This window comes from Stegostoma tigrinum, chromosome 25, assembly GCF_030684315.1.
Source record: "Stegostoma tigrinum isolate sSteTig4 chromosome 25, sSteTig4.hap1, whole genome shotgun sequence".
In the NCBI taxonomy this organism is placed as follows: domain Eukaryota; kingdom Metazoa; phylum Chordata; class Chondrichthyes; order Orectolobiformes; family Stegostomatidae; genus Stegostoma; species Stegostoma tigrinum.
Window position 1 is genome coordinate 44,093,880 of NC_081378.1, and position 14,771 is coordinate 44,108,650.

Here is a 14,771-nt window from a genome sequence, read left to right on the forward strand (position 1 = left end):
ATGAACACAGCAGGCCAAGCAGCATCTCAGGAGCTAAATGTATTTGGCACCTACAACAAGAAAAAACTGGATGGGAATGACAAATATATCTTCTTGTCTCCTCCTCTGATGAATCAACCTACAATCTCCCCTGGGAAGTTTGTTTAGACAATCAGAAACGGGAAAATCCTAACTCATCCTCTTCCCCAACAGATGTGGAGATGCTGGTGTTGGACTGGGGTGGACAAGGTCAGAAATCACGTGACACCAGGTTATAGTCCTACGTGTTTATTTGAAAACACAAGCTTTCAGAGCCTCAGATGTTAGTGAGAGTGGTAGTATCAGGCACAGAATTTATAAGTAAAGGATCAGGAGTTCACACCATTGATGAGGATGTACTGGACAGACCTAAGATGCTGCTAAATCTTTAATCAGTTAGAAGGTTTTAATTGGTTAATATGTATGTGTAAATCTCCGAATTCTTTTCAAATCACAGTCCCTAGAGAACTAAAGGTTTTAATCCGTGTAATGAGAGGTGACATTTTAAGGTTAGACAATGCATGTTAGGTGTGTGACCTTGTTTAGGATCTGTTTGTGTTTTAGTTTGGAGTCAGACTGGTTTTATTTCAAAAGTAGGAATTTGTAAAGCACTATATTGACTGACTCTCTATAAATTGTGTGCTTTTAGAACAAAATAAAATATATTTTGTGTGTGTGTGTGTGTGTGTGTGTGTGTTTGTGTGTGTGTGTGTGAGAGAGAGAGAGAGGCAGAGACATGAGCCCAAGATCCCGGTTGAGGCCATACTCATGGGGACTGAACTTGGCCATCAGCCTCTGCTTGGCGACTCTGCGTTGCTGTGTACCCCAAAGTCCGCCTTGGAGGATGTTTACATGAAGATCGGAGGCCAAATGTCCTTGACCACTGAAGTTTCCCCCCACTGGAAGGGAACATTCCCATTTGGCAATTGTCGTGCGGCATCCATTCATCTGTTATTTTTGCGTTTGCGTGGTCTCTCCAATATACCATGCCTTGGGGCACCCTTGCCTGCAGTGTATGAGATATACAACATTGGCCAAGTCACATGCGTGTCTGCCATGCACGTGGTGGGTGGTGTTCCCACGTGTGATGGTAGTGCCCATGTCGAAGATCTGACATGTTTTGCACAAGTTACCATGACAAGGTTGTGTAGTGTTGTGGTCAATGTTGCCCTGCAGGCTGGGTAGTTTACTGCGAACACTGGTCCGTTTAAGGTTTGGCGGTTTTTGAAGGTGAGAAGTGGATGCGTGAGGAAGATCTTGACAAGGTGCTCATTGTCATGGATAATGTGTTGAAGGCTACTAAGACTTGGCTTAGTTTCTCTGCTCCCATGAAGTACTGGATGACAAAGGGTATCCTATTGGACATATCCCGTGTCTGTCTTCTGAGGAGGTCATTACAGTTTTTCGCTGTGGCACATTGGAACTGGCAATCGATGAGTTGAGCATCATTTCCTGTTCCTATGAGGCCATCCTTCAACACCTTCAGGTGTCTGTCTTGTTCCTCCTCATCACTCACGCACTCACACACACCTCTCTCTCTCCCTCCCTTCCTCTCTCCCCCTCCCTCTCTCTCTCTCCCCCCGCCCACACACACACACACACACACACACAAATCTATGAGGTTAATTTGTATTTGCAGATACATTTTATCTTGTTCTAAAAGCACACAATTTATAGAGAGTCAGTCAACATGACATTTTATAAATTCCTACTTTAGAAATCAGTCTGACTTCAAACTAAAACACAAACAGATTCTAAACAAGGTCTCACACCTAACATGCATTGTCTGGCCTGAAAATGTCACCTCTTCTCTCAGGGCTGCGACTTGAAAGGAATTTGGGGATTTGCATATACATATTAATCAATTAAAACCATCTAACTGATATTTAACAGCATCTTAGTTTTAAAAAACTGAAGTTACTGGAAAAGCTCAGCAGGTTTGGCAGCATCTGTGAAGAAAAAGTCAGAGTTAACATTTTGGGTCTGGTGACACTTCCTCAGAAATAAACCTTTTGTAATATAAGCTGGTGTCATGTGATTTCTTACCTTCCCCAACAAAAGTATTATTTGTCTCAATGAAAAGTATCAGTCTTGTTTCACAATCTATATTCTTCAGTTCAGTTGTACAGCATTTTTTAAAATCTCTGGAGCTTTTATTACACATATTGGATACCCTTCATGCATTCAGTGTATTGTTTATGCACAGTACAATAAACTCAGTTGCACAACATTATTCTGATCATTTTAAAGTTGATGCAAACAGTGAATAAATTCTTCTTAGAAGGTTGATAGTCAGGTCAGCTAAGCATCCCAATGCACATGTAATCAAACATAACCTCCAGCATCTGTTTGATTTAATGTTTCTTCATTAGTAATGGAAACACGAAAAATCTGAATTTAGATTAAGAGAATTTTTTTCAGTAACTGATTAGATATCATGTCTTTTCCACTTTCAGACTTCTATTCATACAGTTCAACTGCAGGACCAACAAGGTAAAAATGTAATATTTCACATACTCACGCATGCTTATTTACGTCGAGCACGCTAAAGTTGTTTAATTGCCAGGTTTTCTTAATTCATTTTCATCTCTGAATGACACCACTACTGATCGCACCTTATTGCTTTGAGGACTGTGTAACGTGAGCCCATAGTCACAAAGCGTGTCATGTCCTTTCCTACAGGTCATTTAACAGACCAGTTGGGTTTTTACAAAACAGTCAATGCTGATCCATTATAGCTCAGAGTTCACCAAGTTTATTGAATTCCATTTGGCATGGAAGCTGCCATTGTCTTACCAGATCATAGGGCTGCTGTCTCATTAGAGAGAGACGGTGAAAATTTAACCTGAGGGCCACCAAACCTCAGGCGAGGGGAGAAATTGAGAAAGAGAGTTCTTCGTGGTAACCTCAGATGATCTGCAGATTGAACCCACGCTGTTGGCAACATTACTGCTTGGTAAACCAACCTTAACTGAGCTAAACCAACCTCTGAAATTGCCATACCAGCACTTGAACGCATAATCTCTAAGTTGCTAAGTCATACCATGACTACTACTGGAACTGGGATTAGTGAATGGTAATTGATGTTTTGTCATTCTTTTTTCTAAAATGCTATCTTTATTTGGCACTATTCCTCAGCTAATTGAGTGGTGGGTGTGAGTGTCAAACCAAGCTTTCTCAGTCATCCATAACAACTGTGAGGACAATGTGTCTTCTATTTCACTCAGTGTGCTTGGCACTTCTCAGTAACAGCACAGCCACGATTAGAATGTTACTGTTTAGGGCAGTCCACGTTGAACCAATTGATACCATCAGCGAAATCAAAAATGAAAATACTGTAGTATGAAGCAAACCTTAAACAAGAAATCGATCAGCAACCTGACTGGATAAATTAATATTTTGGAAACTAAGCTTTTGTCTGCATACTGCATGCAGAGCATTAACCTGTCCAAATCTATTAGAGAAAATAACAAACTGGCTATATATTTACAGCTCTGATGAAGGGTGTAGGCCCGAAATGTCAGCTTTTGTGCTCCTGAGATGCTGGCCTGCTGTGTTCTTCCAGCTTCACACTTTGTTATCCTATATATTTACAGCCATTCTGGGAGGGAAAGCAGAGAACCATATGAGAGATTATCAGGCGGATTTCACTTCACCTCAATGCTACTTCTGTGGGGCGGAGGGGGGGGGGAGTGTTTTTTCACACTTGGAAGTAACACCAACGATGACAATGTGAACCATCATTTATTTAGTGCCTGTAATTAAAGATCTTCAAAAAGGTGCATCGCGATTCTGCCCAGGGTAAACACACACTGAGATAATAAAGGGATGAACAGAGGCAATAGACAGCTTGGTCACTGGACACTTTGATAATTAAGCTTAGGGATAGAGAGGGGAGGGAAGATATTTAAGGAGTGGTGGGGAGGTATAGAAGGTAGGACCCAGCATGTTAAAGGATCTCTTTTCAAATTACAGAAAGAGGGATGGAATATGCTAAAGGTCAGATGCAGAGGAATTGAACATAGGTATAGTGGAACAAAGGAACTTTAGAAAAAGACATTGAGAGGATATGAATAGTTTTTACAGATCAACAAGAACGGGGAGGATGATCAAGTTCAGCAAAGGGGAGAAATTTGACAGAGCTTCAAAAAAAAAGGCATTGCAATATTTTGGAATGGCAAATGTCCAGTTCCAGTTGCCTTGTCTTTAAGAAATGATATTTATGAAAGCATGGGTTCTTGTAACATTTAGGGCCACTCAGCCAGTACAATGATAATAAGATGTAATAAGATATAATTTAGATTTCAAGTAAATTAATAAAATTTCTTCTGATTACTTTCTACCAGTCACTGATATTATTGGCCACTCCAGACTATTGGTGTATTTTATGTGTTGTAGCATGTGTTCAGGTTACTAGGCTAGTAATGCAGAAGTGAGTAATCTAACATTCACACCGTAGAAGTTCATAAATTTGAATTCAGATTAGTAAAATGCATCAGATTATCATAAAAGTCCGGCTAGTTTGTGAGCAGCCTTCACAGAAGCAAATTTGTTTTCCTTATGGATCTAGCGATATGTAATTCCAATCACATGCTAACCATGGTTGCCTTCAGAAATGTCTTAGCAAACCCTTCCACCATAGTAAATCGGGGCAACTGGGAACACGCAGTAAATGCTGTTATTGCCCACCTCCTCAGAACATTTTTTAAAGCTTCTTCTACATTCTAGGTTCACTAGTGAGAGCAGTCAATGAATTAACTGCTGCAGTCTCACAGCTTGTAAACATCTACTGCAACAACTTTAGCACTGATTATCAAGTTGCCCATGTTGGTGCCATCGAAACTGTATCTGCAGTAAAGGCACACCTAAGTACTACACCATTGAACTTCAACGTTTATGCTGTGCATGGAATTCCCAGTGCTTGGACTGTAAGGTGAGCTGAATTATCTTTCTTCCTGAAATAATCCATAGTTTCAACCCTCACTCAATGAATTGTACTCTCATCTTTGAGGTGGAAGGTTATTGGTTTAAGACCCAGCCCAGAAGCTTTACCATCTACTCCCAGGTTGATTTTACAATGCTTTACTGAGAGAGAGCTGTATTATTTGAGGTGCTGAGTTTCAGATGAGACTTTAAACTTGTCTACTTTCTCTCTCTGTTGTACATGGCATCCTTTGATGGAGGGCGGTAGAATTTTCCTGGCCAATATGTATCTCTCATCCAACATCTCAAAAAAACAGATTTTCTGGCTACAGTCATATTGTTGATTGCAAGAATTTGCTGTGTTCATTGAATCCCCACAGCATGGATGTAGGCCATTTGGCCCAGCGAGTCTACAGCATCCCACTCAGACCCATCCCTCTACCCCTGCATTTCCCACGGCTAATCCACCTAGCTTACACACTATGGGCAATTTAGTATGGCCAATCCATCCAACTTGTACATCTTTGGGAGGAAACTCACACAGACACAGGGAGAATGTGTAAACTCCACACAGGCAGTCACCCAAGGCTGGAATCAAACCCAGGTCCCTGATACTGTGAGGCAGCAGTGCCTACCACTGAGCCACTGTGCCACCTAGATGTCATGTTTTGTATATTATAACCACTGAAAAAGGAACTTACATATTTTCTCATGCATTGCAGTTTTTGAACAGCCCCAACTTCGCAACTTCAAAATGGCATATGTTTCGTAGCTTACCAATTCATTATCTTTGCAATATCCGGTTAGATTTCTTAGTCTGTCATATTCATTATTTGAGGAAAAGTTAATTCAACGAGTTAAAATTAAGTCAGAGGACACTACCTCTTCCTTCCTGCTTTTTTTTATTTACATTCACAGACTGGCAGACTATGAACAGACATCCCATTATTTTCAACCCATATATGGAATTCCATTGTTAATAATTATCTTTGGTTAAATTTAAATGCTGCCAATTATCCTTGCACAATTTTCAACATTATCATTCCAGCATAGTTCCTTTCAATTCAATGTTAATGAACCTGTGGTGGTCTGAATATTTTCCATCATTAATTTAACGAATTTTTGAGTTATAGCTGAACTGTGATGTTGCCAAGTCAGGAATGCCCAAATTGATTTTAACTTTATTTCTCTTGTTGTAGCTATGAGAACTTATTTGTATCTTGCTCATTAATGTACGGAGGCAAGGAGCTGTGTCAACAGGTGAAGACAGAAGAAATTTGCATCACAAGATCTCCCTTTTTCATTCTGGCTAGGTGGAATCAGAGGTAAGTACAACATGGAAATCGTGACAAGCCTACAAGTGCCAGGTTGGGATTCATTATTAGAAGCTTCTGAATTTTGTTTTGGTTCTGATCGCAATTAAACATTAAGACATGAAACAATATGCAACAGAATCTTCAGAATAAACAATTTAATCCACACAAAAATGTTATTATGTTGTGCCCTAATGTGCAGGAATAGATATCTGAACATTAGTTCTCGAGAGTTGGACGCTGTGATGGATGGAAACTGCAGTTTGTAGATTATGTTGTAAATACTAGTCAAGCAATCTTGATACTAACAGTTGGAATTTTATCACAAATTATACTTCAGAGTGTCTTTCACAGAATCCCTGCAGTGTGGAAGCAGGCCATTTGGCCCATCAAGTCCTGCAATCCTGCAAAGCACATCCCGCCCAGACCAATCCCCCTAACCTATTCTCACAACTCTGCAGGGAAAATGTACAAACCCCTCACAGACAGTTGCCAAGGGATGGAATCAAACCTGGGTGCCTGGTGCCATGAGGCAGCAGTATTAATCACTGAGGCACCATGCCACCCTTTCTATTAAGAATAACTGCATTTTAAAGGTTTTATTTTTCAGATTGGCAAGAGATAAAGCACAGTCTACAAATCTCACTGCTTGCCACAGAGAATACTCAAGACTTTGAACAATATCCGTCAATTGACTCATTTGAGCAAAACAATAATGCAGTAGTCAATATCTAACAGCACTGAGGGACAATCTTCACTTGATGGGCCGTAGAATTGTAAGGTTGCTGCTCACCATCACCTTCTCAAGGACTCTGATTTTGGTGAATAAATGAGCATCCTGCCTGTGCTCCCCATATCATGGAAAAACAAAGAACCAGCTTCTGGTTGGAACTAAACAATTTGTTGTTTACATTTCAGAATATACATGCCCATTGAAATTGCACAATTGCCTTGTGAGACAACTCTCAACCTGACATTGTATGGATATCGTATCACCACTGGGAACTTAACTGATACCAGCAGACATTCCAAAAATGCTAAATGCTTAGCAAGTGTCTCCATGCCTCTCTACAGCTCTGAATTGTAAGTTCTTAAAAGTAGAGAGACTGGTTGAATCCATTCCGTGTAATATGACTTGTAATTATTACAAATGAGACATTGAATGTCATGATGGCTTTTCTGGCCAATCAGGATCCTCATGTAACATTATCATGGACATTATCTGAGGTCAAAGCATTACCCATAGCACATACTCAGAACATTGCCAGTTTCCATGCAACACACATCACTTCCACAACTTGCTGAAATTTTTCCAATTTTAACTAAGGGAGTGATATCATTTTTTGTGATAGTGAATTGTTTTTATTTTGCTAAATAGATTATCCTGACACATTTGGTTTTCAATCATAAGGTAAGGTAAAATTTCTACACTCCAAAGATTTGCCTTGACTATAGAATAGTTATGACATGTTACAATGAAAACCATGTTGCTTCATAATCAGTCATATTTGCCTATAAAGCAGAAGTGTGATTTCTTCAGACTGTGTCTTCCTTGTTCAAATACTATGCACTTTATTCTCACACAATTTACATAGGAGAATCAAAGCTGCATTGCGTCATTTTTATAAACACCCAAAAGGGATGGTATCAGAAAAGAGTACACAGTTAAAAAGTCATACAACTTGGAAACAGACCCTTCTGTCCAACTAGACTGTGCTGACCATGTTCTCAAACTAAACTACACCGACTTGCCTTGTTTTCGCCCATATCCCTCCAAACATTTCCAATTCATATACATATCCAAATGTGTTTTAAAAGTCGTGATGTGGAGGTGCCGGTGTTGGACTGAGTTGTAGAAGCTCAAAAATCACAAGACACCAGGTTATATTCCAACAGGTTTATTTGAAAACATTAGTTTTTGGAGCTCTGCTCCGCCTTCAGGTGTAGTGAAAGAGGAGGTATCAAGGCACAGAATTTATAAGTAAAGGATCAAGGGATCAGACAACCGATGGGAATGTATTGAATAAACCTAAAATGGCTGGCGGACTCTCTCCTGTTAAATCTTTAATCAGTTTGAAAGGAGATGCAGGTTTTGATTGATTAAAATTCAAATCCCAGAATTACTTTCAAGTCACAGCCCTGAGATAACTAAAGGTCTTAACAGCATATACAAGAGGTGAGGTCTCAGGTCAGAGAATGCATTTTAGGTGTGAGGCCCTGTTTAGAATCTGCCTGTGCTTTCACCCAGAGTCAGACTGGTTTTATTTCCAAAGCAGGAATTTATAAGATGCATTGATGTCGTGTGTTGCTATGGAAACTGGCTATCAACATCAGCATTTGGTCTCAGATCTTCAGGTAAACGTCCTCCAAGGCAGACTTCGGGATACACAACAACGTAGAGTCACCGAGCAGAGGCTGATAGTTAAGTTCAGTCCCCATGAGGGCAGCCTCAATCAGGATCTACACCATACACTCTCACATACACACACACACACACACACACACACACACACACACACACACACACACACACACACACACACACAGATACATATAAATCTTGGAGGTGAATTTGCATTTGCAGATTTGTATTTGAGATATATTTTAATTTGTTCAAAAAGCACACAATTTGTAGACATAGTCAGCCAATGGGGCATTTTATAAATTCCTGCTTTGGAAATAAAATCAGTCTGACTCTGGGTTAAAACACAGGCAGATTCTAACCAGGGCCTCACACCTAAAATGCATTCTCTGACCTGAGATGTTACCTCTGGTGTACACTGTTAAGACCTTTAGGTATCTCGGAGCAGCAACTTGAAAGTAATTCTGGGATTTGAATTTTAATCAATCAAAACCTGCATCTCCTTTCAAACTGATTAAAGATTTAATGGGAGGGAATCCACCAGCCATTTTAGGTTTATTCAATACATTCCCATCAGTTGTCTGATCCTTTGGTAATTTAATTATAAATTCTGAGTCTTGATATCTCTTCTCTCACTATACGTAAGGAAGGAGCAACACTCAGAAAGCCAATGTTTCAAATATACCTGTTGGACTAAAACTTGGTGTCCTGTGATTTTTGACCTCTTAAAAGTTATGACTGTAATTACATCCACCACTTCCTCCGGCAGTTCATTCTGTACTTTAATTACTTTCTGTGTAAAAATTTTGTCTGTCATTTGCTTATTAAATCTTTCTCTTCTGACCTTAATAATATGCCTCCTAGTTTTGAACTCCCCATCTTACAGAAAAGACCTTTGCTATCCACCTTATCTTTTCCCCTCGTGATTTTATAAACTTCACTAAGGTCACCCCTCAACCTCCTATGCTCCAGTGAAAAAAGTTTCAGCCTATACCGCTTTTCCTTAAAACTGAAACTCTCCTTTTCCAGCAATATCTTGGTAAATGTTTTCTGAACTCTCTCTGGCTTAATAATACTGTTCCCATAACAGGGCAACCAGAACTGCACACAGTACTCCAGAAGAGACCACACCAACATTCTTTACAACCTCAGCATGACATCCCAACTCCTATATTCAAATCTTGAGAGAGTGACATTTTTTAGTGGATCATAATACACAGAAGGGAGTTCATCAGTCAACGAATGCTTAAGGTAGCTCTTTAAAAGTGTGAAGCCAATTGGTTTCTCCCAGTCTTGCTCTTTCCCCATAGCCCTGCAGCTTTTTTTTTAAGTACATATTCAACTTATTTTGGATGTTCCTATTGCATTTGCTTCCCCCAAAAATCAGATGGTGAAGTCTCAGGGTTGTTTCTTCACTTTGAAATAACTTTGCTAGAAACCCACGGAAGCAATGTTTTTGGTTAAAGGACCACACCAGAGAAAAAGACATTTCAAGGAATTCACCGCCAAAATCAAAAAAGACAAACAACATTTCAGGACAAAATAAAAACCAAAAGAACTGCGGATATTGTAAATCAGGAACAAAAACAAAGTTGCTGGAAAAGCTCAGCAGGTCTGGCAGCACCTGCGGAGGAGAAAACAGAGTTAATGTTTCGGGCCCTGTGACCCTTCCTCAGAACTTCAGAACCTGCTGAGCTTTTCCGGCAACTTTGTTTTTGTTCAACAGTTCGGGACAAATTCAGTGAGGCTACACTCTAGAACAAAGCCTTGAGGCATGAGTCAGAGACGCATATGTGCTGTGACAGTTTCTCCTTTCTTGTGATTCTTTGTTGAATTTATTCTTTGTGACTGATTACAAACTGTCATAGCCTGGGAATGGTCGAAATGTATACTGTGCAGAATTGTCAAGTAGATCCACTTAAAATGCTGCACACAAAGTAAAATATGATCATTATTCAAGTAGCATTATGACTAAAATTGACATATTCCATATTTTGCAACAGAGTGTTGGTCCATAGTACAAAACTATTGCGTCTCATCCCAGGCAACGCTAGTCAAGCAGACAGTTTGATCCTACAAGTAAGTTTCATTATGCATTAAATCCAGTAAAAGAACAACCTGGAATAATTCCCTGGAATAAAATAATACAACCTGCTGCCAAGCCACCAAATTAAATGATGCAATATCATAATCTTGTTGAAGAATTGTATTTTCTTCAACAATTTCATCTAAGAGGAAGTTGGCAGGCTGCAAGTGCACACGGATGATTTTGTAAAACATTTGATGCATTTGGACTTTCAAAATTTTGAATGATCTGAAATGTTTACTGAAATAAACAACTGACCAACAGTTAGCTATTTGGGGGAGAAGCCAACTCTTTACATGCCCAATGATGAGATGACTGGCGATTACCCTGGTGTAATAATTCATTACCATCTATTATGTAGGACACAATAAACTGAGATTACGACTATTTACAGGAGTGATAAGTTCTTTGCTTTGTGGAATTGGAAGTTAGATCAAGGTGGACAATGGATTTAGATTTGGATTGATTAAAATTGCAGTTGTGTGAGTTTAGGTGAATGATTCCATCCCAGGATCAACAGGGAATTGGACACTTTGACAGCAGTCTTGCCATCCTCAATGCGATGGAACACAATAATGAATAATCTCTAGACGAACTGGAAGTAGACAACTAGTAATCAACAATAAATCACTAGACCCTGTAGATTGCTCTCCAGTTAGATGACTGGAGACACAGCTACTTACTAAGCCACTATAGGTCAGATGAATATAAACATGAAGTGAACGACAATAAATGAACCACACCACCGAGCATTCTGTTCCTGCTGTCGTGAGTCCCAGAATGTATGAATAATAATTCAGTCTTCAACTCAAAATGACCGAAATAGTGCTGGGATCTTTCTCACTCCAGGTGGAGGAACACTAAATTCAAATCAACTGAATAGAACCAGAGTCTCAATTATTTTCTTCTGGATGCCTAGTTATAGGAAGGATATTGTTAAACTGGTGAGGGTTCAGAAGAGATTTAGCAGGATGTTGGCAGGTATGGAAGGTTTGAGTTATAAAGAAAGGCTGGATAGGCTGGGAGATTTTTCATTTGATTGTAGGAGTTTGAGAGGCGACCTTATAGAAGTTTATAAAGTAATAAGGGGTATAGATAGGGTTAATGGAAGATGTCTTTTCCCTAGGAAAGGAGATTTCAAGACTAGTGGGCACACTTCTGAGGTGAGAGGAGAAAAATTTAAAAAAGATATGAGAGGTAAACGTTTTACAGAGAGGGTGGTTTGTGTGTGGAATGATCCTCAAGAGGAAAATACAAAGTGAGTATAATTACGATATTTAAAGATATTTGATGAAGTACGTGAATAGGAAAGGTTTGGTGGAATATGGGCCAGGACCAGCCAGGTGGGACAAGTTAAGTTTAGGATTATGGTTGGCATGAACTGGTTGGACCGAAGGTTCTGTTTCCAAGCTGCATGACTCTCTGACTCTATATCGATCAAAGTGAACTCAATATTCTGGTGGACAATTTCAGTTCATCCCTAAGAAGAGTGCAGGCTTAAGCTGTAAGGAGGCAGCAAGTGGAAGGCCAATCAGCCCCTTGAGCATGTTTTTCCATTCAGTTAGATCATGGTTGATCCATGTCTTATCCTCATTTACTCACCTTTGTTCCATTTCTCTGAATACACTTGTCTATCAAATCTTTTATATCAAGTTTAAAAATCTCCAATTAAACTAACTTCAACAACATTTCAATCCAGCGTTTGATTCCAAGATTAAAGTTTGGTGTCAGAGATCTGTTTGAACCTGTCTGCCTGTTTGAACCATCCTTCAGAGATACTGAAATCCATGCTTCCCATTGACCATTTCCCTTACCACACAACTGCATGTTGCATGGACTACAACATGCCCACCTCTTGAAATGTGATTTGGCACTTCTCACTTCAGGATAAATATTGTACGAGCAGATCACCAGTCCATCAAACAAGTAAGGAGGCATAGAAAAAAAAACAAAAGAACTGCGGATGCTGCAAATCAGAAACAAAAAAAAAGTTGCTTGAAAAGCTCAGCACGTCTGGCAGCATCTGGGGAGGAGAAAACAGAGTTAACGTTTTGGGTCCGGTGACCCTTCTTTAGAAATGATGGCGGCTGGGAAAACATCAGTTTGTGTGCAGAAAATAGGGAGGTGGGTGGGGTAGGGAGTAAACAATAGGATAGACCCCAAAGAGCGAGAAAGACAGTTGGACGGACAGAAGAGTTGCTAATGAAGTTGTAGATCCTTTGAAGGATCCATGCACACTGTAAGTATTTCCTCCCTTGGCAAAAGCCCACTTTGTGCCTCCTCATCTGGCCTCCAGCACTTACCCTGCTACCCACCTCCTGACCCTACCTACGGTGCCCAATGTCTCCTCACCCAAACCCTCAGGGACTTCTCTGGATCTGTTGCTACCCTCAATCTCCATTAGCTTCCTTTTGCAGTGCCACACAGCCACACCTGAGTTTAGGGTGCTGCTTGGGTGCAAGGGATAACAGGCAATCAGATGGACCAACTGCTCTGGAGGGCAGGACACCCTTCTTACTGGTGGGTTGTCAGACAACCAACTCTCAGCTTGTGTAGCCTGCAGTGCATTATCACTGCAGGATGGCTGTTTGTCATCTTCTACTGGGGGAAGTGGCAAAAACACACCAAAATCCCCCAGTGAAATTCATTCTCAAGTGTGATACAGTAGAAAACAGCAAACTTTAATGTTAATGCTCCAACAATAACCCCGATAGAAATACTCACTGCCAGTGAGTATAGGTGTTTCTTTACGCAGCAAAACCTATCAAAAGCCAGCCAATTCTCACTTTGATGAGTGTGAAGGTGAATGGTTGCTATGAATGCTAAAACAAAGATCAGATAAACTCAGGTGCTGCTCGATACCGATTCTTAGTAGTATATTTCTGTCAATTGCTACAAAGACTTATTGTGTCACTGCTAATTTAAATATATATATATTTCTTCAACTGCTTTAAGAGTGAATGGAGGTGGGAGACGGGTGGTATTCACCAGAGATTTCTGCTCACAACAGGCAAGGAAATAGCTTCAAGGCCTGATTTCTTTCCTTTCTTTCCCCCACTCTTTAATACGTTGTAACTGCAATGTTTGTAAGGTTGTCACATTTTGGATTGTGTCTTTAATTTGAGGTAAAACAAGTCACATGACCTGGTTTGAAGTCTGCCTGACAGAAAGCCTGGGCAGTTTAATTGTTAGAGATTAAAGGAGACCCAGATTGTTTTTTTCTGGGAAGACAGTGCAAGTTTTTGCTTTTGCAAGGGAATGATCCTGAAACAGTTAATGTTGAAGTTGTATTAAGTCCACCCCACCTGATAATGTCAGATACAGGCTTTGGGTAGAGACGAGAGTTCTCCCCTCTCCTTCGTACGGAGCAGAGTTATTCTGTGCAGTTCCTTGGAATCCTCAGTAATTAGACCTGACTAGTAACGTAAGTTGTGCTCATTCTTGTCATACAATAAGCTACCTTGTTAACTAAGATAAATGCTTCTTCTTTTTAGACCCATCTATCATCTGGTAATTAGACAGGCCCTGGACATATTCTAGACAAAGGAGAGTAAATTACCTCAAATAGCCCTTATCTTGTGTTTCATACTCGGGGAGGCAATGGCCTAGTGGTATTATCACTGGATTGTTAATTCATAGACTCAGGTAATGTTCTGGAGACATGGGCTCAAATCCTGCCATGGCAGATAATGGAATTTGAATTCAATAAGAATTTCGAGTAAGAATCTAACGATGACTGTGAATTGATTGTTGATGGTTGGCGGGGGAAGCCCATCTGGTTCACTAATGTCCTTTAGGAAAGAAAATTGCTGCCCTTACCTGGTGTAGCCTACATGTGACTTCAGACCCACATCAATAAATGCTGGTTTAGCCCGTGACACCCTCTTCCTGTGAATAAATGAATGAATAAACTGGCAGAGGTGTCAGATACCATGAAATGCCAATCACAGCAGTGGGAGTCAGGGCTAATACCAAAGCAGACTGTGTGCCAACAGTGAACAAACCATGAGACTCCAAAGTGTTGACAATGTTGGACTGTGAACACTTCTGCTTTACATTGTCCATTTAC

General features: G+C 40.1%; 1 protein-coding gene across 1 annotated transcript in view; it reads left to right on the forward strand.

Moving 5' to 3' along the window:
- LOC125463064 (phosphatidylinositol 4-phosphate 3-kinase C2 domain-containing subunit beta-like) overlaps nt 1-14,771 on the forward strand; it is a 193,051-nt gene that overhangs the window by 70,600 nt on the left and 107,680 nt on the right. The window contains exons 10-14 of the mRNA XM_048553723.2: nt 2,475-2,511; nt 4,747-4,951; nt 6,141-6,266; nt 7,173-7,337; nt 10,620-10,695. Coding sequence (XP_048409680.2) covers nt 2,475-2,511; nt 4,747-4,951; nt 6,141-6,266; nt 7,173-7,337; nt 10,620-10,695 — 609 coding nt within the window. The remainder of the gene's footprint in view (nt 1-2,474; nt 2,512-4,746; nt 4,952-6,140; nt 6,267-7,172; nt 7,338-10,619; nt 10,696-14,771) is intronic.